Here is a 25,567-nt window from a genome sequence, read left to right as displayed (position 1 = left end):
AGAAGAAGAAAAAAGATGCAGTCAACAGTTTTTTCACTTAACGTTTTTCACAAAATTATTTTTTCAAATAATTTTACTATGATTAGATAATGTACTAGACAAGTTGACTTTCAAATATATTTGTGGATTATTAATGCCACAAATTCTTTATTTGTTAAATTAATTTTCTGAGAAAATTTACCATAGTACCTCAAAAGACAGGTTGGACCTCCTGCCTTCACTCCTTGGCGGTGCTCTGTGCTGTGAGCTTTTCATTCTTCACCATGTAAGAGGTTGTGGATATTCATAAATTTAAGCATGAAAGCCCATCTAGCTGGTCCTGGTCTGAAACAATAACCAAAGTCTTGGCCATGGAACCACTTTGCAATTGACATGGTCTTACACAAAATTTCTCTTGATGCTTCACTAACTTGAACTTTTAAGACAGAGGCGAGAACAGACATGCTTTGTGCTGAGTTATGCTTGACTGTGAGGAAAGTAATACAGGCATTCCAATGTCTGATCGGAGGGTGACTCTCCTCTTATTGCCAAATTAACCCATTATACTAACAGTGGAGACACCTATGTGACAAATGCTATTTTCAAGCAAATTGATAAATACAAAGAATACCAGGTATACAAAAAAGAATGTACAGATTTTATGCATGGGCGAGGTATTGTAAGACTTACTTCATGTCCTATTTTTAGAATGTGGTATACTCTTTTAAAGACAGAAAGTTATATGATAGTAGCTTCTGAACTTTCCAACTTGAGGATGAGGAAGATCAAACTTTGGAAAAGAGGATTTTAATTTTAAGCACTTTCTATTACAAAAAATGATGGAGAAAAATGATGGGGAATATAAACTTATTTTTTTAAAGGAGTTCTCTTCACCCTCCCTCAAAAAATGAACCAATAGAAATCACTACTGTATAAACCACGAGAAATAGGATGATGATGTTCTTATGAAAATACCGAGGGAGAAGATCCAAAAATGGTATTTGGGCCAGTATGAATAAATGAATTTGGGGGGTTGTAGATGAAATACTCGCATGACTACTTCTAACATTCATTAATTTAGTTGCAAATATTAAGAGTCTCATAATTGAGTTAGAAATGTTCCTTTCTTTTAAAACTTATAATTTACGAGAATACTTAATTCACTCCTTTCCCATGTGCCTTTGGCCTTCGGAGTTTTGTTATCAGCACAGCACATTTAGAGTTTACCAGTTTTCCAGAGCCAGTTATTTTTACTTCCATCTGAATGTTTTGATACAGTACTTTTTGAATCTATGATTGTTGCTGTCTCAGGAAATGTTGTCTCAAACACAAGAACTCATTCATGCCTTCAAACAATGTTTTCAAAAATTCTATTTGTAGTTGTATGTTTGGGGATCTCTGGGAACTAATTGCAATGCATTAGAAGTTTCTTTTTAAGTCTTGTTTAGAACTACATCCGTATGTGGAAAAAATTTTTTAAAACCTTTACCTATCCTGACAGGTGTCCCTCTCTACAGCCCCCAAAACTAGTGTTTACGAAGGTGTTTCAGGCCAATGTCACTTTTCCAAGCAGTATTTTGGCTATTAAAATAAAGTGAATAGGCGAGGAATCTGAAAAAAATATGAGAATATTTGGAAAGACCAGAAAACAAGGCAAAACCCTCTTTTCAGAAGAATAATTTTTGGGGAAAATGTTGTCATTTTGTCATTTTCTTTATATTCAAGATTCCAGGAGATAGTTTTGGAGTGGATGAAGGTGAGTACCAGAGGATCCCAGTAGCAAAAAGCAATGGTTACAAACCCAGTCATGCTGTGTGGTTTGACTGAATGCCCTGGTGTTTTATTGTCTCTGTATGATTTATGAGAAAATTATCACTTTTCTGAATTGAAGCAAAGATCCTTTTCATTAGCTAAACATGTCTTTAGACCATATTGATCTTTATTTTTAGAACCAAATTTCACAGTCTGTGTTCTTTATAGGTTGGCAGCCTCCTGTCTGAATCCTCCAGTCTATTCTCAACCAGGATATTGCTTTAGGGCAACAAAGTGGACCTAATGCAGAGAGTTGTAAAGTAAATTTTCTATGTGAAAAAAAGAAATGGATTCAGATCACAGGGAAGTAGCAATAGGGATGTAATTAATACCTCCAGGAGGTTAGCTATTATATCATACGGTGGGGACTCACACATTATTGATGCTTTTACTGTTCACTGTTAGAATTCACTTGATATGTAGTAAAAAATGCTGGCTGATCCGGAATCAGAAGAGGTTTGTATACCCATCATTGTCAGTACCAGGAGCATTTAAGAAAGAAGTTAACTACTTATACCCCATACCCAGCCTTTTCCAGTCGGCTGTACTTTATAAATGAGTGTTCCATTGCAGTTGCTCAGGGAACAAAGTATTCACCCCTGTGAATAAACAAGAAGTCTATTTACTCTGAATAACCAGGGGCATTCTCAGAGAGTGATGATCATTTTAGAGTACAAAAGGGAACTTTCTAACCTTACTACTTTTGTTTTACATTTTTTGATAATTCTTTGTTTCTTAAAAAAAAATACCAAATAACCATAATAACTGATGCTTTAAGTGTTTTACCGAAGATTCCAGGGAACCTGATAAAGCAAAGGACCAGTGAGAGCAAAGGACCAGAATCTTGGTAGTATTCTGGATGGAGGTTACTGTTAAGAGTTTGCAGAGTACAGGGACGTCTTGTCCTAGGGTGGGGGGATGTGTGAATGCACTTGGTAATCCTTCCTGTCAGTTTTTTGCCCATTTTAAAGTGATCTCTATTTTAGCAGGGAACAATTAGAAAAAGAAAATATCAGCTGTTCATCGCCACTGTGCTCAAAGTAGGATATTCCTTATTAGTGATTATTGGTGTTACGATTATATAGTCATGAAAAGAAATTAACTTTGGAGAAAGTGAATCCCCATTACTTTGCCAATATTTTAAAACATTGGAATAATATATGTACATATTATATACATAATATATATGCTATATATATACACACAAACATGTACTGAGGTGAATTTGTTTCCCATTAAAAAATGAAAATATGTTTTTATATAAAGAAAAAATAGTGTCTTTCCAAATGTGTTAAAAGATATTAATAACCTAAATCTATGTCTATTCCCAGTTTTAAGATATTTACAAAAGATAAAGGCTTTAATGCTCTAATGTATAAAAAAGATATATTTATTATTTTTTAATTCATTCTGTCATAAATATGCTATTGTGTGATTGAACCGATTCAACACTAATACATTTGAATTTATATATAGCTTGGCATTTTTTTTATGCCTGACATTTGTTTGTGTATCAGTGAAAAGACTTTTTAAAGAATCTGAAGTAATCTATCTTCTCTTGCAGCCCATCCCTCTAAAATTGGTGAAAGACATTTTAATGTTCTCTACAGCCAATATTAGATGTGGATAGCCATAAGCAGTCATTCTAATAGAAGAGCCTGTCAGATATTTTTATTAAAGAGTTTGTCTCACAAACACCTTGTGCCCAGCATAACCTAAAAATTTTAAGTAATATGTTGTCCATTCTGATGCTATTACTTCTGTAGTAAAGCAGACTGTAGCCTTGATTCATGAAACAGATGATAAATTGTACTCTGAGACTCAAGGTGAGCCTAGCTCTTTGTAATGCTTAATGAGACCCACATCTTCCACTCAGCTGCCTTCAGTCTTAAAACTCAGCGGTTTTGAGAAGAAAGTGACCCACCTTCTAATGATGAAATGAAAGAGAGGAAGGCTTTGTTCAGGACCAAGGTGAGGAATGATGTGTGCAACAGGTTCCCTCCCCACAGTGAAGCCCTCAGAGAGAATGGTGCTGTATCTTCTACTTTGCCCAGGGATACATCAGATTCATGAATTAATACTGCTGAAAAAAAGCAGAGTTTATTTAATAAAAGATAATAAAGTAGGCGATAAATAGAAAAATTGTTAGAGAACAGAAATCTTTTCTGGTCAGAACTGTATTTCAATACAAATGACAATGCTTATCTTACCTGTTAAGGGACCAACCAGTGAAGAGTAGGCAACTATTTACTGTATGTTCGGCACATATAGGGAGAATTGTTCTGGAGAGCCTTGTTATAATTGATAGACTGTTGTGGGGAACCTGTTGGATTTTAACATGTAGGGGTTGCTTCGATGTATCAGTACTAAAGCCATGATGGCTACCATTTGCATAAGGTACCTGCCAAGTTCAACACCTAGTCAATGACTCTTCTCTTATATTCTCAGAATCAAGATGTAGGTTTCACACTTCTTCCTTCCTGTTAATTAAGCCTTCTCTTTATTCTTTAAAATAAATCTTATATGTTGACATCCTTTCCCCTAGGGAATCTTCTAGTGGTAAGACTGGTTATTGTTTGGGCTCTCTCTGCTTTCTTTTTCCACCCTGTTATCACTACCAAGGTGCCCCTAGCCATTAAGAATTCTGGTGTAAAATGGGGGATACAGAAACGTATCACCTCACCATGCCAACATAGCAAAAAAGCAAGTAGGGCAGCATTGCAAGCCCACCTCATTGTAGAATGATAGTAAGTCATATAACAATGTAACATATGTCTCAATATTTCTGCTTTTTGTAGCACAATCCCATCTTAATTTTTTTTCATGTTCCTATCTTAATAATCTGTCTGCCATGGAGAAGCTGGGGAAGTATCAGGAAACAATGAAGGAACAAACCTGGAAATACCATTTTTGCTCACAATCTGGAGTTACTTATTCTCCAGGGATTTTTCTTTCATCCTTGCAACTTTTTTGGCACATTTTGCCATACGAAACCCACCCATCAAACACAAAAATGTTTCCACGTATATCTGGATTTTCGTGACTTCTTGGCCATAAGGTTGTCACTTGGATGGACCCTTTCTCTGTTTCCAGTGTTAATAAGACAACTGCCAAAATAGTGTCAAAATATCCATCAGAGGAGTGGAAAAGACAGTGTTTTCAGACAACAACAAAAAAATGCAGGTTATTGTGAAGTAGCCTTATTTGATAAATAAGCATGGTAGGAACCCTAATAGTGCCTGAACCAGGAGAACAAAGATACATTTAATTCCAGAATCCCCAACTTCTCTCCAGGAAGCCCAGTATAGCTTCCCAATTGCTTTTAAAGCTTGTCTCAACTTAAGAAAAGCCAGCTTGGTGGTAGATCTCATGATCTTCAAGAAATATTCATTGAGTACCAACTGTATTTGAGGACCTGGGTCACTTCAGCCTTTCTCTTCTACTGCAGAGTTGCCCATAGGGGGCAGCGTGTATCATTGAAGTGGATGAGGACCTTGCTCAAAATCTGGGTGGCATTTCCAGTTCCCAGTGCCATTAGGAGGAGCTCTTGGTCTGTTCCTCACACAGGGTTGGTCTCTCCTGACTTCGGTAGAGTTCTCCATTCATTCAGGACATGAGCCCTTTCTCAGTGATTGTGACTCGTGCATTAAATAAATCACCAAAGATGAAAATCAGTCCCCATTTTTTTGCCCTTTATTTTTACGGTCTCTGCCTTTCACTTTCATCCTTATGTATTATGGTGTAGAACATATATAGAAATAGAGAACTATTTTAAATCTTGGTTCTACTGTGTGCTGGCCCTGGGTCTACTTCCTCATGCATATTTTGAGGGTTAATTAAAACCTATGTGAACATGTCTAACACATATTGCATGTTCAGTAAATACTATTTCCATTTTTTATTAAATTTATTTGCTTAGAGTATAATTGATGTGGAGAATTCCACAGGTTATTATCTTAGTATTTTGTCTATAGTTTTTGTAATTTTAAATAATGTCAGAATTATCAGCATTTCTAATCACACTTGGCGTTTCAACCACTTTTAGAAATCTAGTTACCAGTCTAAAATGTTTTTTCTTTTTGTTCTGTTTCTACTGCCTGATAAAAGTCGAGGGAAAAAAATGTGCTTCATGGTAGGAAAATTCTCATACTCAAACCAGTTTAGTGCTTGCATTTACATTTTGATAATCTGAATAATAGTTTTATCCATATAAAATATTTTTGTGGGCTCATTAGATTTTTGCTATATACAAAAGTTCTATTTTGAGAAACTGTTGACCAAAACACTTCATTTAGATCCCACATTATAGAAATATTCCAGCCATATGCTATAATAATGACTTCTAAGTAGTTTCTATAAATTATAACACTGGCTATAAGTTTCTTGTTATTTTTTTTTTTTTCCAGAACATGACTACTTGTATCAGAGGAAAAATAGTCCTATAGTTACTGTTCACTGGGGATTTTAAGTCACCTGTCCATTTTGTGGTTTGTTTTCATTGTTTGTTTGAAGTTGTATCCATAGCAATACTTCTCTTAAAGATGCCCTATTTTCAAAGGGATGGCTGTAATTGCAATTTCTAGAAAGCTTAACAATAGTGATTGAATGCTTTTAATTTCCTTGAGGACCTCTTGGATAGCTGAGCTCAAATCAAGACCAACTTTTTAAAAACACATCAAAAACTATATCAATCTGTCTTTGGCTCACCATCTGCTTTAATAGTCTGCCAAAGAACATGGACTCTTGTCATTGCAGAGTTTGGGAATCTCTGTAAGATTTAGCAGTTTTGAACTTACTGGTACATTGAGAGTGAATGAACTCAGTTTGGTTTTCTATGAATTAACAAAGGAATCACTTCGATCTTATTAGTTGGGTGCTTAGTAATTAATTATCTTAATTTATCTAGCAAATGTATCTGTGAGAGGCTGTGGTAGGCTCTGGTGATGTCGTAGGGGATAGGAATTAGTCTTTGCCCTCACATGAAGTGACTAGTTAAACCAGTAGCATCTATGGTTGACATGTGAACAATGAGGGGCTTGGAAGCGCTGACACTCCATGCAGTTAAAAATTGGCAAAAAATTGGCATATAACTTTTAACTATTGATAGCCTATTGTTGACCTGAAGCCTTACTTATAAGATAAAGAGTTGAGTAACACATATGTGTGTTATATACTGTATTTTTACAATAAAGTTAACTAGAGAAAATGTTATTAATATCACAGAAGAGAAAATTCATTTACAGTATTGTACTGTATTGTTTATTTAAAAAAATCCACATATAAGTGAACCCACACAGTTCAAATGCGTGTTGTCCAATAGTCCGTTGTAATGACAGTTATACTCCTAAGGTCAAGAACAGGGTGCCAAAGTTCATGGAAGGAATACCTGACTGGTGTTCCTACAAGAAGTGATGTAGCTGAGATGTCAGAGATGAGTTAGCACAGCAGAGGTAAAAGAAAAGCATTTTAAAATGAGGGAACACCATGTTCCAGAGCCTGCAGGGCCTTTCCAAAACCCGGAGGATTTTGAGGGTGCCTCAGTGGGGAATCAGGGAGATGTTGGGTAAATGCACCGGCTAATGGTGTTTTTTTGGGGGGGGGGTAGAACTTGAGTGGTGACAGGGGAATGGAGTTAGAGGAAAGAAAAACTCATATGTCACTGGTTCTTTTATGTTCTGTGTTTGTGCTAGAATAGCAGAATATCAGAAATTTAGTTAAATAACATTTCAGCAAAATTAAGTCCTTCCCATCCTTTGTGGATCTCGCAGTCCTAATATAGGTTTGTCTGCCCCTTGCTCTGGATGTCTGCAACAGCAACGTAAGCAAGTCCTCACTTGTGTGAGTCCACAGAGGCCATTCTTTGGATTCCAGAAGCTTGCAACCACTCAGGAAGGCAGGACATACTTGAAAACTTAGACCCAGCACCCGTAGAGATCAGTGTTTGTTCTTCTTCAAAAATCCCTCTAAGCTCCTAGCACAGTGTTTTCCACATTGCAGGGATCATAAAGTAATTGTCGACTAAAGGAGCAGACACATCATACAGTGAGGGCTTATAATTTTCAAATTAATCATCATAGGGGTTGCGGGGAGAGGGAAGGCTCCTGGGAGCCTAGGGTTGCAGAGAAAGTTCTATGAAGATGATACATCTCGAACTAGGTCTTGGAGGCTAATTGGCCTTTGTGTTTTTGCTTAGGAGTGGGGGGTGAGAGAGCATTGCAGGGAGAGGCCATTCCACATGCAGAGTAGGAAGCCTGTCTGAGCCCCACATCTCTGTATGCTGGTCAGGAGTAGGGGAAAGACACACCAACCTTGACAGAGGGTTTGGGAATAGGGGATAGATCAGGATGGATTGTGTGGGGTAAATTGTCAGAGAATAGATTTTCAGGATGAGCACTTAGAATTTGCTCTAATATGCTATTACTATGATTGTATGCCTTTACTAGGGTTGTAAGCATATGGTTGGAAACAAGGAATGAAGGGAGAGTTTGTGGAAATCTAGTCTGGCAAGGCCCTGTTGGTCCCCTCCTTCCCAGCTTGTCTGAGCTAGATGACGTTCCGTGCTTAGCTTCAGGAATTATCTTCCTCTAGAAATCCTTTCTTCTAATCCTGCCCCTTGTGCCGACAGAGCCAGGTGGCTCCTGGCTGCTGGATGAAAAAAAAAAAATGCATTTAAATGAAAAGTACTGGTCATGGTCTTCAAGGCTTCAAGCTAATCTCAGCATTTATTTATCCATATCTTACATATCGTGATTGCCACTATTTATCTACATCTATCTGTGTGTCTATCTATCTTGTTAATAAATTTAAGGCTCTCATCCTTATCTCCTCAAGATTAACCCACCCATTTCTGCTAGCCAAATGAAGTCTCCTCCTCAACCTTGCTTTAGGATTCATTTCCACTATGAAATCTTTTTGGCCTTGGACCAACCACATTAAATCTCTCTGAACTTCAGGAGCCTCTTCAGCAAAATGGCCTAAGCATTCCTCACCTCTTGGAGTTGATGTGAGGACTGAAAGAGAAGCTGCCTAAAGCATGGTTACTTGTATAGAGCAGAAGGAGCCAGGTGGCCCCCTCTAGCTAGCACCTGCCGCTAGGAGCCTGCAGGACCCTCTCACTGGGGCATGGCACTCTTCACGGCGGATGCATGCCTTGGGTGTGCCGGCTTCAGACCCTTAAATACAGGACTGAATATGGAACAGGAATGAACAGATGTAGAAAATGAGAAGTGTAAGGAAAACACACAGTCGGAGATCAGAAATGGGAGGAACACACAGTCTCCTGGCAGGGAGCATGGGAAAAGTTTTCATTGAAAAGGTGACATTTGCTGAAAAGCAGAGATGATTATAAGAGTCCCTTAAAAGTAATGACTTGGTGGTCTGGGCCTGGTTCAGTGCCAGGAGCAGAGGGGGTGCTTAATAAATATTTGTCAGATGAATGGTATTACTTCTACAATACATTTATTACTTCCACTCAACTTCTGTGACTGATATAAAGGTAAAATTATTTAAATGAGAAACCTCTACTTTATCATCCGAGGAACAGAAATGAATTGTCAAGTGGTGTTGAAGATTAGCAAAGGCTATTGAGGGCAAGGTGTTAAATCACCTCTGTGAGCCTAAATCGCCAGTGGTGTAACCGTGCCAAGGTGACATGCCATCTGGGTGTACAAGAGGTCATCTAGATGTTTTACCTGTAGAACCAGGTGGAACAGAGACAGAAAGTGCAGACCCAAGTGTGTATATGTCGGTCTGTCTGGTGCTGTTTGCTCAGTACCACTGGGAGAACATTGGGACATTTCGTTTATTACGGGAGATCATTTTTACCTCCAATAAGTGTATTCATTATTTAAATTCTAGAAAATCCCCATATATCTGGAACCTTTTAAGGGAAAGAAAGCTCCGTAAAGTGTAGATAAATGACACTATAAATGTTTTAATGTCTTTGTTTCTTCTTCCTCCTCTTTGCCTGTTTATACCGTAATATTAATAAATGCAGCATTTTAATGAGCTTTGACGGAATCACCTTCAGAGAGTTGGTGCATTATGTTCCTTGGAGACGCATAACTGAAGTTCCCGGGTTCTGGAAGGAAGTCTGTTCCTCATTAGCTGGGATAGCTAAGAGTGTGCTGGCTCAAGAGAGAGGGGGCCACAGCTCAAGCCCACCTGTGCGTGCACAGGACCGGCCGCGTCTCGGCCCTGCTGTGGAGTAACCCCAGGGCTTTCATTAAAAGTGTCAGATGGTTTCCCTGGAGTGAGTGCTGATGGCATGTCATGTTGGTGTCTCTGGAGGAGTAGCCCTGACACCTACTAACAGTCTGACAAATGGTTAAGTAGCTGTTTCAGCCGGGATTGAGTGAGCCAGCGTCCTCTACCTGAGCATGAGAAGAAGAGCATGTGTTCTCTTCACACTCCTGGTTGTTAAAGAGGCAAATCTGCTCTCCTCCGTCCGCAGCTCCTCCCCACCCAAAACCGAATCCCCTTGCCCTGCAAAACACGCTCCCAGAGTAAAACTTACTTGCTTTAAGTAAGCAAGACTTTTTTTGTGTGAGATGCAGATGGATGTTTTTTGGGTTGGTTTGATGGTGGCTGCCCAGCATCTGAAACCCCTTGTACATTTGGGGAGGTTCTCATTGCATGTTTTGGAGAAGAGGTCAGAGCCTCCTTGAGTACGTGGACAGAAGGTGAAAAGCTAGCACTTCTTTTCTGAGCACTGGCATTTAGGGCCTGGGTACTTGGCGAGGCGGGAGCAGTCAGATGCCTTCTCGGAAGCCTTCACATCTATTATCAAGTGCAGCAAAGATTCAGGAGTGGACAATTCATATTAGAGGCAGCCACATCCAGGGGCCTGTAACACGAGTACCCTGTGAGGCTAGTTTTCCTGGGAAGCAGAGGCCAGACTTTTCCTGGGGAGAGTGACTGAGGTTCTTGTACCTGAGTATTTCTAACCCTTCTTTGGTTTCTAATAATTTTCAAGCTTGATTTTCCAATCTTTGCAATGATTCTGAGAGCTCTCTGATACTATTTTAATAAATTCCTCCCCCGCTAAATTGAGACAGGGACCATTTCCATGTTTATAATTGACAACCCCAACTCATGCATTTATGTCCATGACTTGGTCTTTGTCTCCTGGCCGCTGAGATCATAGCATTGGCTTAAAAGCTTTGGCCAGGCATCTATGTGTCTAGAACACTAGTCAGTTGAACAGAATTTCCTGTTTAATACCCTTAATCATGCATCTATTCTTCCTCTTCTTTTTTTGAAATAGAATCTTCCTGCAGTCTCCTGCACGTGTCGGTCTGTCTGTTGATATGCGGTACCTCGGAGCTCCTGGTTATTAAGTTAATTAGATGGAGGTTCAGTGGCCTGAATGATAGGCCAGTAGGTCAAAAAGCCCGAGTACTTTCGGCATTAGACGCTGGCCTGGGATTCTTCGGCCATTTGTTGGCGGAGCATCTTCCTCATGGCCCCAATTAATTTAGTACGCACCACTTTGTAAGGTGTTCCTGTGGTGCAGAGGCAGGCAATGTGTTCATGTTGTATGCACATTATAGAGCCATCCATTCTGTCCCTGACAGTTCCAATTCTAGATCCCACTGTGAAACCCAACAAAAGGGGAGAGCTTTTTTTTTTTTTTTTCCGGTAATTTTTTGGGTCCAGCTTTGGATTTGGGACTTTTTTTTTTTTTTTTTTTGTTTTTTCTTTTGGAGGATGTGTGAGGTGGGGTGGAAAAAGAAGAGGTGAGATGAGAGAAGTAAGGGTTAAGCTTCATTTTTTTTTTTTTAAGATAAAAACATTGAACTTGTTTTGTGGAATTCTACTTTTGCATTTTTTTTTTAAAGATTTATTTATTTATTTTTGAGAGAGCGAGAATGAGAGAGAGAGAGAGAGAGTACATGAGTGGGGGAGGGCCAGAGGGAGAAGCAGACTCCCCGCCGAGCAGGGAGCCCGATGCGGGACTCAATCCTGGGACTCCGGGATCATGACCTGAGCCGAAGGCAGTCGCTTAACCAACTGAGCCACCCAGGCGCCCTACTTTAGCATGTTTATAAGCAGCAAAAATGCAGCATCTGTATTCTCATAATGTACTGAATATGTAAGATCCTACGTGTTTGTGGCCACTCCCTGCAGAGTGGTTTTAACTCCTAAGTAGCTGTGTTCATAGTTTTCCTCCCTTCTCTCATGACCCCGAGGAAGCCTCTAGGTTAACATAGACTTCCAGCAATAGCTGAGTAATTACCTATATTGACTCAAGGAGAACTTAGGCAGGAAACAGAAGGGAGCTCCTGTATTAAAACAAAACACAAAACTGGACTCCCTCACATGTGAGACTGATAACAGCTTCTATGTAACCTGTGTGGTCACTGGCTGTCAAGGTTGCATCTGGGTTGTGTATCTGTCCCTATCCATGAAGTATGCTACAGTTCCAGAACTTACAGGTTCTCTCCGTTTCCTGAATTCCCACACAAGCCTTGTTAGAAGGAGAAGCTCACATTTGCTTTTTCAGCAAGCACAGTTTTATTGGTATAAGCGTGCATGGCTTTTATTCATTTGGCCTCTGTTACTTTTGAGATTCATTTGTCTCTGACCAGGAAGATTCCTTTGCCTTGACCAATGCCCTGTGTTCTCTTTCCAGGAAAGAGTGATCCTTTTTGCTTGTTGGAGTTAGGCAATGACCGACTTCAGACACACACCATTTACAAAAACCTCAACCCCGAGTGGAACAAAGTTTTTACATTGTAAGTGCTTTAGCCTCCAGATTATCAAGGAGGGGTTTTAACTTAGAGATCAATTATCCTTGATATGTTTGGGGCAGGCTGGGGCTCTTGAGTGGAACTTTCTGTCCATTTTTATGTGCAAAGAATGAATTTTATTGTTTTTTTCCTTCTGAAAACCTTTTATGCTTTCATTTTATAGAGTATAGTGTTAATAATAGAAGAGGCCATTTGGAACTGGAAGGGAGTGATATAGGAGGCATTTGTAAAGTAGATCTTTCAGTAACTCAATTAATCTGTGAGTAGATGGAAGCTTTCATATATCCAGACTAATTGATTCCTGGGTTAAAGAAAATTACAAATGTAGACCTGCCTTAAATTCAAGTTTATATGTTACAAATTATTGTAATGCCTAAGGGCTTGTTTTATGCCAGAGGCTTTTGGAAAATACAGATTATCTGTGATTCCTCAAGGAGTCCCAAAGTCTCTTTGTATTTCAGCTTGTCTGAATGACCTGCTCCACAGAGATGCCCTGTCCACTCTTTCAAACTCAGGCATTTAGGAGGCTGGATATATTTCCTAGTGTGCTTTAGATTCTGAGGTACCTGGCCGTCAAAGGGAGGCACCTGTTGATTTGGGTCAAATGGTGGTTCACTTCCCCCACAACACTGACGAAATGCTGTGTTTGTAACTGAAAGAATAAGTTTTGAATGGAGTTGGTGATTCCCAGGTAGAAAGTTCCCAAGGATCAAAATTGAATTAGTAATAAAAAAACTCCCAAAAAACAGAAGTCCAATACCATGTGGTTTCACTACCAAACACTTAAAGAAGAGTTAATACATACTCTTCTCAAACTTTTCCAAAAAATAGAAGAGGAAGGAAAACTCCCAAATTCATTCTATGAGGCCAGTATTACCCTGAGACCAAAACCAAATCCCCACAAAGAGAACTGTAAGCCAGGACCTCTGGTGAACATAGATGCAGAAATCCTCAACAACATATTAGCGAATGAAACCCAACAATACATTAAAAAAATCATGCACCACAGTCAAGTGGGGTTTATTCCCAAGATGCAAGGGTGTTCAATATTTGCAAATCAATCAGTGTGATACATCACATCAATAAGAGGATAAAACCCATATGATCATTTCAATAGATGCAGAAAAAATATTTGACAAAATACAACATCCATTCATAGAGGGAACATACTTCAACATAATTAAGGCCTTATATGAAAAACTCACAGGTAGCATCATACTCAGTGGGAAAAAATGAGAGCTTTTCCCCTCAAGGACAGGAACAAGACAAAGATGTCCACTTTCACAACTTTTATTCAACATAGTACTGCAAGTCCTAGCCACAGCAATCAGACAAGAAAAAGAAATAAAAGACATCCAAATTAGTAAGGAAGAAGTAAAGCTTTCACTATTTGCAGATGACATAATACAGAAAACCCTAAAGACTCCACCAAAAAGGTAATAGAACTGATAAATGAATTCATTAAGGTTTTGGGATACAAAATCATTATACAGAAATCTGTTGCATTCCTATACACTAATAAGCAACAGAAAGAAAAAAATAATAAATCTCATTTATAATTATGCCAAGATAATAAAATACTTAGGAACAAACTTAACCAAAGAGGTGAAAGACCTATACTCTGAAAACTAAAATACTGATGAAAGAAAGTTCCCAGGATCTATGAGAAGTGTATTAACTCGCCTAAGCAGATTTGCAAATTGCCATATGAAAAAGTTTCTTGTTTGCTCAACACATTGCTGATGACCATGGCTCCATTTTTCATTATAGGTAATGTCTGGTTTCTGGTCAACATAAATGTTTCTAAATATGCATGGGATTTTTAGTATTTTGTGTTTCAACAATAGGAAGCTTTCTGTGGATCTCAGCAAATAGTGATTTTGATCACCTTTTTTTTTTTTCCAAAGGGAATTCTTCATTAATTTATTTTTTTCTTTGTTAATTTAATGTAAAGAAAATCTGATTGCCTATTTGAAATCGCTGTCCTTTTACCCTCCTCATTCTGTCTCTTTTTCTTTATCCTCCTGTTTCTTTAATAGTCCTACCCTTGAGTGCATGTATACATGGAAAATGTCATAGTAAAAAAGTTGACTTTTCTTTTTCATATGGATGTCTGACTCTTCTATGATGGAAGGTTTGGGAATACAGTTCAGTTTGATTTAATTTTTGGAATTTAATTAAATGGTAGTTTTATACTCTAAGGACATAGAGGCTTAATTAGTGAAACTGTGTTTTCAGATCTTCATGGAACAGACTCCACTTGTGTGTTTTTGTATATAATACATGGTACATTTCTTGTTTCAGTCCTATTAAAGATATCCATGATGTTTTGGAAGTGACAGTGTTTGATGAAGATGGAGATAAACCTCCTGATTTTCTTGGAAAAGTTGCCATTCCCTTGCTGTCCGTAAGTTACTGTAGTTAATACCCAGTTCATAAGTAATTTTACAGTTGACAAGTTTCTATGGTCTAGAGTTGTTCTATCTTTGTCAATCTGGGGAAAAGATCTGCCCAGCTATAGCAGGAAATAACTCTTTTATTCCTTATCCTTTTCCAGTATTTTCAGTAGTTTCAGATATAAAGTAAAAACTATTTAGTTGAATATTGGTTTGACCAACGAAGACATTTTGACTAGTCTTTCAATTCATTCTCAATCTTTCCATCTTAAGACGGGAATTTCTGTTTGGTTTCAAGGAATACAGATCTATGACTGAATTTCCATTTGTTAATGAAAAACATACATGTGTTTCTTTATTACCTCCTTACTACCCACTTCTTTAAAGATTAATTGCTGGTAACTGCAAAGTTGTTCCTAGCTCTACTGAAGACTATTTTCTCAAAAGTTCTATTTGTCTTTATAGTAATAGAGTTTGCTTTCAGTCTCAAAAAACGCTTTGTGGAACAGAGCAGAGAGCTTCTCTTGGAAAAAGAGTGCTATTTCAGTAGTCTAGTTAAAAGATAACATACCCCAGAGTAAGCTAAGAGCTGAATGAAAAAATACCCTATGAAGTCAGAGGAGAAAGCACCACATAATGCCTTTACATGGACCAAGGAGGGAAGCTGGGATCTGAATTCACCTATTAATTGAACATTAATGTGTGTACCAACTGTACTCTTCCGGAAGAGAGAATTTCAGTTTTTCATTCAGTAGTTAATGTTTCATTGTAGAGATGTCACGGTCTTATCAGTCAATAATGCTTTATTTACTTCTTCCCAAAGACTTATTTCTCCAAAGTTATTAGTGCATTTTTGTAGCAGGAGAGGTCTGTGCTGTAACCATGAGATTAGACTAGCTCACATGATGCTTACAGTGGGAGAAACAGTGCATCTCTCAGTATCTGTATGGGTTTTGATCGCCTGGTTAATTTCTCCCCAAGTTCTCTTATCCCCACTGTTCCTCTAAGAGAAGGGGTGGAGCAGTTGTCCCCTTGTTGATTTGGCTCCTGCCAAATACTCAGAGCTGTCAACAGCAGACCACACTGACTCTCAGGGAGGAGACGGCAATTTGGGATTTTTCTCCTTTTTTTTTTGGTTACAACATTGTCAGTTACTCCTGAATTAATACATGTAACAAGAGCATGGAATACAATTTTAGAGAGGTCTTAAGGGACAAGAAGCAAAGACCCTCCTTTACAATTCAGTTTCCTTTTTTTCTCAAATTTTTTGGGCAGGACAGAGATATTTCTCCTTTTGATTGTTTTTAAGATTTATTTATTTATTTTTGAGAGAAAAAGAGAGAGAGTGTGTCTGAGTGGGGGGGGGGGGCAGAGGAAGGGGAGGGAGGGAGGGAGGGGAGGGAGAGGAGAATCTCAAGCAGACTCCTCACTGGGTGCAGAGCCCGTTGTGGTGATCGATCTGATGACCCTGAGATTATGACCTGAGCCAAAATCACGAGTCTGATGCTTAACCAACTGAGCCACCCAGGTGCCCCGTCCTCTTGTTTTTATAGATAAATCTGTAGTAACATATTTTATTCCTTGCTGAGTGAACACTCCTTGGAGTCATTTTTAACCTCCCTCTGTTTTACGTATAAAAGTTTTGTGTTATTGGTTTTCTATAATACCAACAAATTGACCCACTTACTTCCCTCCCTTCTTCCTTTATTATGTACAGTGTCTTCATGCTGTTGAGTTAGATATAAGAAATTACCTCTGGCTAGGGGTGCCTGGGTGGCTCAGTCATTAAGTGTCTGTCTTCGGCTCAGGTCATGATCCCTGGGTCCTGGGATTGAGCCCCGCATCGGGCTCCCTGCTTGGCGGGAAGCCTGCTTCTCCCTTTCCCACTCCCCCTGCCTGTGTTCCCTCTCTCGCTGTGTCTCTCTCTGTCAAATAAATAAATAAAATCTTAAAAAAAAAAAAAGTAATTACCTCTGGCTAAATCAGGTGTGGGGTTTCTCAACCTTACCATGATTGACATTCTTGAATATCTCATGCTTTGTTGTGGGGGGCTGTCCCGTGCACTGTAGGATGTTTAGCAGATCTCTGACTTCTACCCACTAGATGTCAGGAGGACCCATCCACTCATCACTGTTGTGACAGTCAAAGATGTCTGCAGACCTTGCCAAGTGTTCTGAGGAGGGACAGAATCACTGTCAGTGGAGAACCACTGACCTAAGTTAATGAAGTCTTCAAACCATATCTTTCAAGATGCAAGGTAGAATGATTCTATGAAAGACTTCGTTTAAATGCAAGGAGCCCCCTGACCCCCTTAACTTTATTCTAGTTGCTGATAAGCCACCCATGATCTATACATTCATTTGTTTGAAGAATATTTATCGAGTATCCAGTTTATGCCAGACGTTGTTCGTCGTTTTAGGTGGTAATGCTCTAACAATGACTGCAGTGAAGGTATCTTCTCTTTTGGAACTTACATTTTGTTGTAGGAGTCAGTATGCAGAACAGACAAACCCACAAAAAGCAAGGCAGCATGTTAGATGGTGAAAGGTGCCCTATAGAAAGCAAAGCTCCAAGATTATGTCTGGGGAAGGGGTACAGTTCTCCATGGGCTGGCCAGGTAGGACCTCACTTCAGGGGGCATTTGAATGAGAACTTGAGGAGGTGAGAAAGAAAACCCTGTGGATATCTGGGGAAACTCTTCCAGGCAGGTAAACTTCCAAGTTCCAAGGCTCTAAGGCAGTGCCCTGACTGTCCCAGAAATATTGGGGTGGACAGTGTGGATGGAGTGGAGTCGCCTGGGGGAGAATCACAAATGCGGAAGGAGAAAGGACACAGGGACAGAGTGCCATGGGAGAGGGGTAAGACTCTGATGGTCTGAAAGTTTGAAGGACTTTGGCTCACCCTTAGCATTGATGGGAAGCCACAGGGAAGTTTCGAGGCAGGGAGTTCTCGATTTCTTTTACATTCTCTGTTTCTAACATTAAAGGGTTGTGGCGCACAGAAAAATAAACCCAGGTCTGACAGTTCTCTACCACATAAAGTGTGAAGGCAGCGTGGCCTGAGCCACATTCTCATGAAGGGGTTAGGGGGCCTGGAATGTTGAGCTGAAGCTGTTACAGCAGCTGTTCTTCAGTGTGGCTGTTTCAATTCAGACTCACTTCCGATTGTTTGACCGACACATTGGGCAAGTGATCAGATCTTGCAGAGGATCTATTTTGGACCTTCCTGATGTTCAGTGGTCCACCTGCTACATGCACTCTCCAAAGAATTTCATTCTCTACCTCAAGTACAGATATAAATATGATAGAAAAAAATGCCATAACCCTCAGTATCCATAACAGGCAGATTTTCAGTTGTTCATTAATTCACTGATCATTCCATTTTTAGTAATTCTAACTTGTGATTTAGAGAGTATGTTTTCACACTTATTTAGATCTATTTTTTTCTTTATTTAATATCTATTGCATCATGCTTAACTAACCAGTCCTGTGCGGTGCATGTATCATGTGTGAAATCATTCATTCTCTAAAAACCTAATTCGGGCTGCTTTATTATCATGGCTGTTTACAAAAGAGGAAACTGAAGTACACAAGGATCCTGCTGCTGGGACGTAGTAGAGGCTGGATTTGAAATAGGCAGTCTCATTGCCCAAGCCTGGGCTCCTAAGAGGATGCTATCCCTGCCGTGGTGAGCCCCTGTTCACTAGATATGAGGCTGAAAGCAAGAACCAAGATGTGCTTCATGCTACCACTGGTCTCAGTGCAATAGAGTGTGGACAGATAGGGCAAAGAGTTGAAGACTTGAATCTCTTGGGTGATGCCTGTGGAATGAACACAGAAGACCTGAAATGTTTTTTTTCTCTATTGCAATATAGTTGACATTGAATGTCACATGAGTGTATAATACAGTGACGCAACAAGTCTACCTCCCGTCACCAGACAACACTGTTACAAGACTATTCATTGACTATAATCCTTATGCTGTGCCTTTCATCCCCATGATTTACTCCTTCTATAATCAGAAGCAGTGACCTCCCACTCCCTTCATCCATTTTGCCCATCCCCGTTCCCCTCCCCTCTGGAGATCACCAGTTTGTTCTCTGTGCTTATGCAAGATCTAAAATATTAAGTGCTAAATAAAAGGAACAAGAAAACATAGAGCAGGAGGAATGGATTTAATTTTAGGAAGACTTTATGAAGTGGGGAGTTTGAGCTGGCTGAGAAGGAGCCTGGTGTTGATCATGACTGGTGGGTGAGGTAAAGAAAGAAGGCCATTCCAAGCAGAGGGTAGAGCAGGAGTGGAGAAGCCAGGGGTAAGAGAAAGGCCACCTCCTGGAAACAAAGGGGCCTAAGGGGCCTGGTGCTCAGGGCAAGCGGGGAGGCTGGAGAGGGAGGACTGAGGGCCGCTCAAGAAGGGTTGAGGGAGGTTGGAGCTTATTCTGTTAGCAGGGAGAACCTGACGGCTTTCAGACTGGAGATGGAGATATCAGAGCAGTTGATTAGGAAGAAAGTTTTGGCTTCAGTATGAAGCAAGTTAGAGAGGAAGGGAGATTTTTCCTGGAGGGATTGGTTGAAACTCCAGAAATAAGCGTCAGAGAGAGAACCCTTATATTTTATATTTTGTGCCTCTTAGGAGAAGGTCTTTATTTCTCTGCTTTTTTAATATGAGAGAGAATTATAAAAATGGAATAGTCGGTGCTCCACTGTTGCCTTTATAGTATATGAAATAGTATTCAGTAATGCCTTCTTTTCTATTTAAAAACAAAAATTGTATTTCTTGGAGAAGAGTATGAATATTTTTTTTTGTGAGAATACATTTTCTTTAATCAAGTCATAAACTAAAACTTGATTTACACTTTCAGAGAAAATGCAAACTACATTTCAAAATGTCTAAGTATAAAGTATTGAATGTACTTCAACTTTTAATTTCTCTCAAAATGATAATGTGCTAAGTGCATTTCAGCCTGTTAAATAAAAAGCCTGTTCTGAATTTACTGTATCTTTTAATCAGGGTGAATGTGCTGGCTGACTATTGGCTTATTTAAAATCCATGTTCTAAAATCAGTATATCTGTTAATGCAGTGAAGTGTTCAAAGCATGTACATATGCTCAGATAATACAGAATTGAAAGAATCCAGGCCACTGGGTCATCCTTCCGTGTATTTCATTTCTGTTCAAGTTTTTTAATACAATAGTTGCTTTTTAAAGGGTTATATAGAGGGGCACATGGGTGTTCAGTCAGTTAAGTGTCTGGCTCTTGGTTTCAGCTCAGGTCATGATCTCATGGTCCTGGGATCGAGTCCCACATCAGGCTTCCTGCTCAGGGGGGAGTCTGCTTCTTCCTCTCTCTCTGCCTGCTTGTGTTCGCTCTCTCTCTCAAATAGATAAATAAAATCTTAAAAAAAAAATAAGGGTCATATAGATATGTAAAACTTGTTACTCATGATTAAAAACAATAGAAAAATTGCAGCTGCCCTGGATTATCATCTGAAGATTTCTAATATTTGCTCATTTTCACATAACTCCAAATATCTTCTAATCAATAATATAGTAGGTATGCATTGGAAAACAGTAAACATATTTTAGAGTTTTAAGATATTTCCAGCATAGACACTATCTCTGAATTGTTATCCAATTCCATTAGATTTATTTAAACATCTATTCTCAGTTAAGGAGTCTAATTTTGTCCTGGAAATCAATCTGGGTTCTTCTCTTCCAGGACATTTCTTTTTATGCAGACATGTGTTTATCATCTCAGAAATTATGGAATGGCCCCACGTAGGAAGACTTTGAAAATCAGCTTTCTGTAAAATAGGGAAAGCATCTCTCTATTTATCATTATTTCCTAATATCTAAGAAAAAAATCATCTGTAATCTGAGGAGGTCCTACCTTTTGATCCAAGTCTGAGATCTTCTGTGCAAGCCATGCCAACACATGCAGGTGAATTCATGATCAGAAACACAGTCTTTGTACAGCCCTTAGCATTCTCTGTGAATCCACGTGCATAGGAACAGCTTCACTTAGTTAGTTTTATGGGACAAATTTTCTATAATTGCTTGTACCAAATAAATGTCCATACACGGCTTCATTTGCATTTCCAATTAAGTATTTGCCTGTTTCACCTGTGATAGGTTTTGTATATTGTAATGGACACATTTACACAATCATATTTTTTCTTAAAGTCCGTGCTGAAATTTTGGCCACTGAAATAAATTTATTTTAATATTTATGGATGTGTAGCCACCTAAAAAATTTAAAATGGCTAAAACATAAACATTCAACTCTCCTTCCTGCCTAATTCTGCTCCTAAGTGTCCTTTGAAATAAAGAACGAAAGATAAAATGAGGCAAATTTGTCCATTGGCCCTGGAAACTAGGAAAGGGTGCCTTTAACATGCTGGAATTATCACGAACCGTATGTAGTATATAACGTGGATAGGATTCAGTTAGGATGGACAGGCTAAGGGAGAAGGAATGCCCTGTGGATTTCCTCTGATGTCTTGACACAAGAAGGTAGCAAGTATAAATCTGAGCATCCTGCACATGATGGTAAATGCTGAATGGGTTAAACTTTTCAATAAATGGAAAAACTTCTTACACTGAGTAAAAGAGTAAAATCTAGCTGCTTTGAGATCCCTCAAATTTAAACAGAAATGGATGGGCAAAAGTATTACACCTAAATGTAAGTAAGTGGTAAGTCAGAAGCATGCAGAGGAGGTTATTTCATGGGTCCAAAAATGATTTCATTACCAATAAACTTAGAGCAGACATGAATCATTATGTGAATAGTTTCTCATGGAAGTATATATATATGTTAAAAATATTTGAAAAAAAAGAGGGACTCCTGGGTGGCTTAGTTGGTTAAGCATCTGCCTTCAGCTCAGGTCATAATCCCAGGGTCCTGAGATCGAGTCCCGCATCGGGCACCCTGCTCAGCTGGGAGTCTGCTTCTCCCTCTGCCTGCCACTCCCCTTCTTGTGCTCTCTCTCTCTCTGACAAATAAATAAAATCTTTAAAAATATTTGAAATACAAGAAAAAATCACCAGCTTAGAAACACAAAATGATTATATTATCTGTGCAGCTTAAAAAATATCAGAAAACAAAAAACAAGGCTGTAAAGTGATGTTTCTTAAAGGCCCAATTGCTTGAAAGTCCAAGTTCCATGAAGTGGATGCTGAAAGTTACAGTTCATGCACACCATCCCACAGCTACTAAATGAGACCTGGAAAGTTCCTTTTTTGGCAGTTCTCAGATGAAATTTTGGCATACTAACACAGTGACTGTTAAATTTTAGAGAATAAACAATAAGTTTGATCTAATGTAGTGTGTGTACACACACATAAATATATAAAATATTCTGTTCAAATACCCATGCAATGTGCTTAAATTTTGATCATGTTGTGGTCTCACAGATGCCTTAGTAGATTCCAAAAAGGCAGAAACTATATTGTGATCACAGTGTTGGGCAAATATAAATTAATAACAAAAATGAAACAAGTATCAAAACACTTGGTTAAAAAAAAAATCCCATGTAACTAATGTAGATACCAAAACTACAGTTACAGCCTTTTTAGAAATTAGCAGTGAAATACTATACATACAAGCTATGGATAAAGGCCAAATGTATTATTCAGAGGAAATCCTTACTTTGAATGCTTTTATAATTAAACAATAAAGGTTGAAAATCAATTAAATATCAACAAAAGATTAAGTAGAATTAAAGTTAGGAATTTATGAAGATTATAAAAAGAAGAAAAATGTAGAAAATATCTCATAAATCCAAGTATTCGTTTCTCTAAAGCCCAGTGAAATGGAGAGGCCAGTTACAGGCTGATGAAAAAAAGAAAAGCATATATTATTAAGAATAAGGAAATAAGAAATATGGGGATCACTGTGAAGAACATAACTAAATTTTACTGAAGAGTATGGAAGAAAACTTGAATAGGGATATACCTTGAGGGAATGAATGTAGGTGTTACAGAGATATAAAATCTCCTCAGATTACTATAAATATAATACAGCTCCCCATTTGGAAAAATTAATGTGTAAAAATAGCAAGAAAAAATATGTTTAAAATACAGTTAGATAAACATGAGTATCAGGTACTGAATTCATTCATTTTTTTTTTTTAAAGATTTTATTTATTTTTTGACAGAGACAGAGAACACAAGCAGGGGGAGTGGCAGAGGGAGAGGGAGAAGGAGGCTTCCTGCTGAGCAGAGAGCCCGATGTGGGGCTCAATCCCAGGACCCTGGGATCATGACCTGAGCCGAAGGCAGACACTTAACGACTGAGCCACCCATGCGCCCCCTGAATTCATTCTTTAGTGAAATAATTAATTATGGAAATGTCAGAAAATAATCAAGTAATTCCACCTTTTTTTTCCTGCATCCTCTCCTCCAGATAAGAAAATAACAGATTCAAATTGTTTAATGAGCACGTTTCTTAAAACCTTAAGGGCCCAAGCAATTCTTACATTACTGAAATGGATTAAGGACATAAGAGAAAATGGAAAATTTGTGAATTTATTCCCTGAGACTAGAAGAATTCTGATATCAAAAACACAGATTTAACAAGAAAGGAAATAATCTACCTTTCATGGAAGACCATGAAAGCCCATTAGGAAACTGAATTGTGTAATTTATATTATTAATATATTAAGAGAGGAAAAAAAACTTGGCAATTTCAACAGATGTGAAAGGCATTTAATAAAACTTAACATCTGTTCTTGATTATGAAAAAAATAGTCTAATAAATTAGTAATTGGTGAGTATTGCCTTACCATGATGAAGGAGATCTATCAGAAGCATCACAAACATCAGACTTACTATTGAATGATTAGAGAAATTTCAAATTTAATGCGGTTCTGTGCTTTCAAGTTAAAGCTTTTTATGTCAAATCTGGCCAATGTAAAAACATAAGAAATTATATTTGAATGAAGAAAACAATATTAGCTATCTGATGTCAGCTATCATCTATATATAAATATAAAGGAAATTAATAAACTCAGCATCTTGAAATAAGAAAAGGTCAGTGAGGTGTTAAGCAAGATCAAAATTAGGAAAAAAAGTCAGTGTCCTTACCCTTACCAGTGGGAAAACATTTAAAAAACTTAAAGCATCAAAGAGTTTAACAGCAAGAAACAAAAACAACTATAATGCTTAAGACCTATGTGAGGAAGTTCTAGAACTGTATGAAAAGACATGAAAAAAAGATGATGGAAAAGGATAAACGAAGTGATTACTGTATAAGGGATTTTGAGAAAGTCCGTTGCTTACTCATCAGGGAAAAATGCATCAGTGTGTTGCATCGAACACAGTAACTATTTTGCCATGAATTAAAGGTCAAACAGTTGGAAGAAACTTCCTAAATAAAACTGTTAAAATGATGGGGAAGTCCTATGTAAACTACTGAAAAACAGGAGTGATAAAGGGAGAAAAAAATCTGAAGATGTCAACATGGTGAAAACAAAAATTTGCCGTTGTAGATTAAAACACAAGGTCAAAAATACTTGCAACGTAGAAACAAATGGATAATATCACTAACATAGAAGGTTTTTGTTTTTTAATCTGTAAGGAGGAGACAAGTCAACCTAGCAGAAAAGTTAATTCAAACAGGTGGAAATCCAAATAGTTAATAAGCATATGAGTGGCTCGTGCTTTATCCAATACTGATCATGGCCCATAAAAGTGCAGAGGATGGAGTCAGACCACCTGGGTTGGCCCCCAGTCTTGTCTCCTAATTGGCTGTGTGATTTTTGACAAGTTACTTAACCTCTCTGTCTCCATTTCTTCCTTGATGAAATTAAGATAATGATAATGTCTGCCTTGGAGGCTGTGGTGAGGATTTAAATGGTTTGAGGAATATGAGTGAGTACAGTAGCACACAGTACCCACTTACAGTGTAATCTGTCATCTTCATCACCCTTGTGGTAGTAACTTAAATGATCAAATTAGTGTAAGCAACTGGATTAACAAATATGGTAAAGATTTTTCATTACCAGTGATGACGAAGTACTCTCTCCAGTGCTGTTGGAGGGAACATGACTTGGTACAAGCCTTGTAGAAGGTGCTTCAATAAAATGGATTAAAATTTAATCTACACATATCTCTGAGCATTTATATTCTAGGTATCTGTTTTAGAGAGGCAACTGAGCCTGGGAGAGATACAGTAATTACTCGTGGCCACACAGATGCTAAATGCCGGAAATGGGAATTGAATCTAAGTCTGGCTTCCCAGTCCTACCATGGCCCACTGTTAATAAACATAGGAAAGACAATGTTCAGTCTCATAAGTTGGGGAAAAAAAAAGCAGCACGTACTAAAACAACCGGAGGCCATTTTCTTCCTGTGAAATTGCTGTATATTAAATAAAAATGCCTGCACTTGGCAAAGTTGCAAGGAAATGGATAGGCTTATTTACTGAGGCTAGGAGTAGAAATTAATGTCGCATTTTAGGAGGGCTTACTGGCAATACTTGGCCAAAACCACCATTCTACCTCTAGGAATTTATTTTTGGGCATGCATCATGGACACACAAAGATAGCTATGTATAAAACCATCGCAGTGTTTACAGTTAAAAATTGGAGACAGCCTTAGTGATCTACAATGAAGGATTGGTTAGTTGTAG

At 38.4% G+C, this 25,567-nt stretch overlaps 1 protein-coding gene across 3 annotated transcripts in view; it reads left to right on the top strand.

The window, feature by feature from the left end:
• Positions 1-25,567, top strand: part of MCTP2 (multiple C2 and transmembrane domain containing 2) — a 240,841-nt gene that overhangs the window by 123,392 nt on the left and 91,882 nt on the right. For all 3 annotated transcript variants that reach the window (XM_021680654.1, XM_021680656.1, XM_021680655.1), the window contains 2 exons: positions 12,425-12,527; positions 14,847-14,949. In XM_021680654.1, the coding sequence (XP_021536329.1) occupies positions 12,425-12,527; positions 14,847-14,949 (206 nt within the window). The remainder of the gene's footprint in view (positions 1-12,424; positions 12,528-14,846; positions 14,950-25,567) is intronic.

This window comes from Neomonachus schauinslandi, chromosome 9 (genome assembly GCF_002201575.2).
Source record: "Neomonachus schauinslandi chromosome 9, ASM220157v2, whole genome shotgun sequence".
In the NCBI taxonomy this organism is placed as follows: Eukaryota; Metazoa; Chordata; class Mammalia; order Carnivora; family Phocidae; genus Neomonachus; species Neomonachus schauinslandi.
This window is presented reverse-complemented; position numbering and strand designations above follow the sequence as displayed.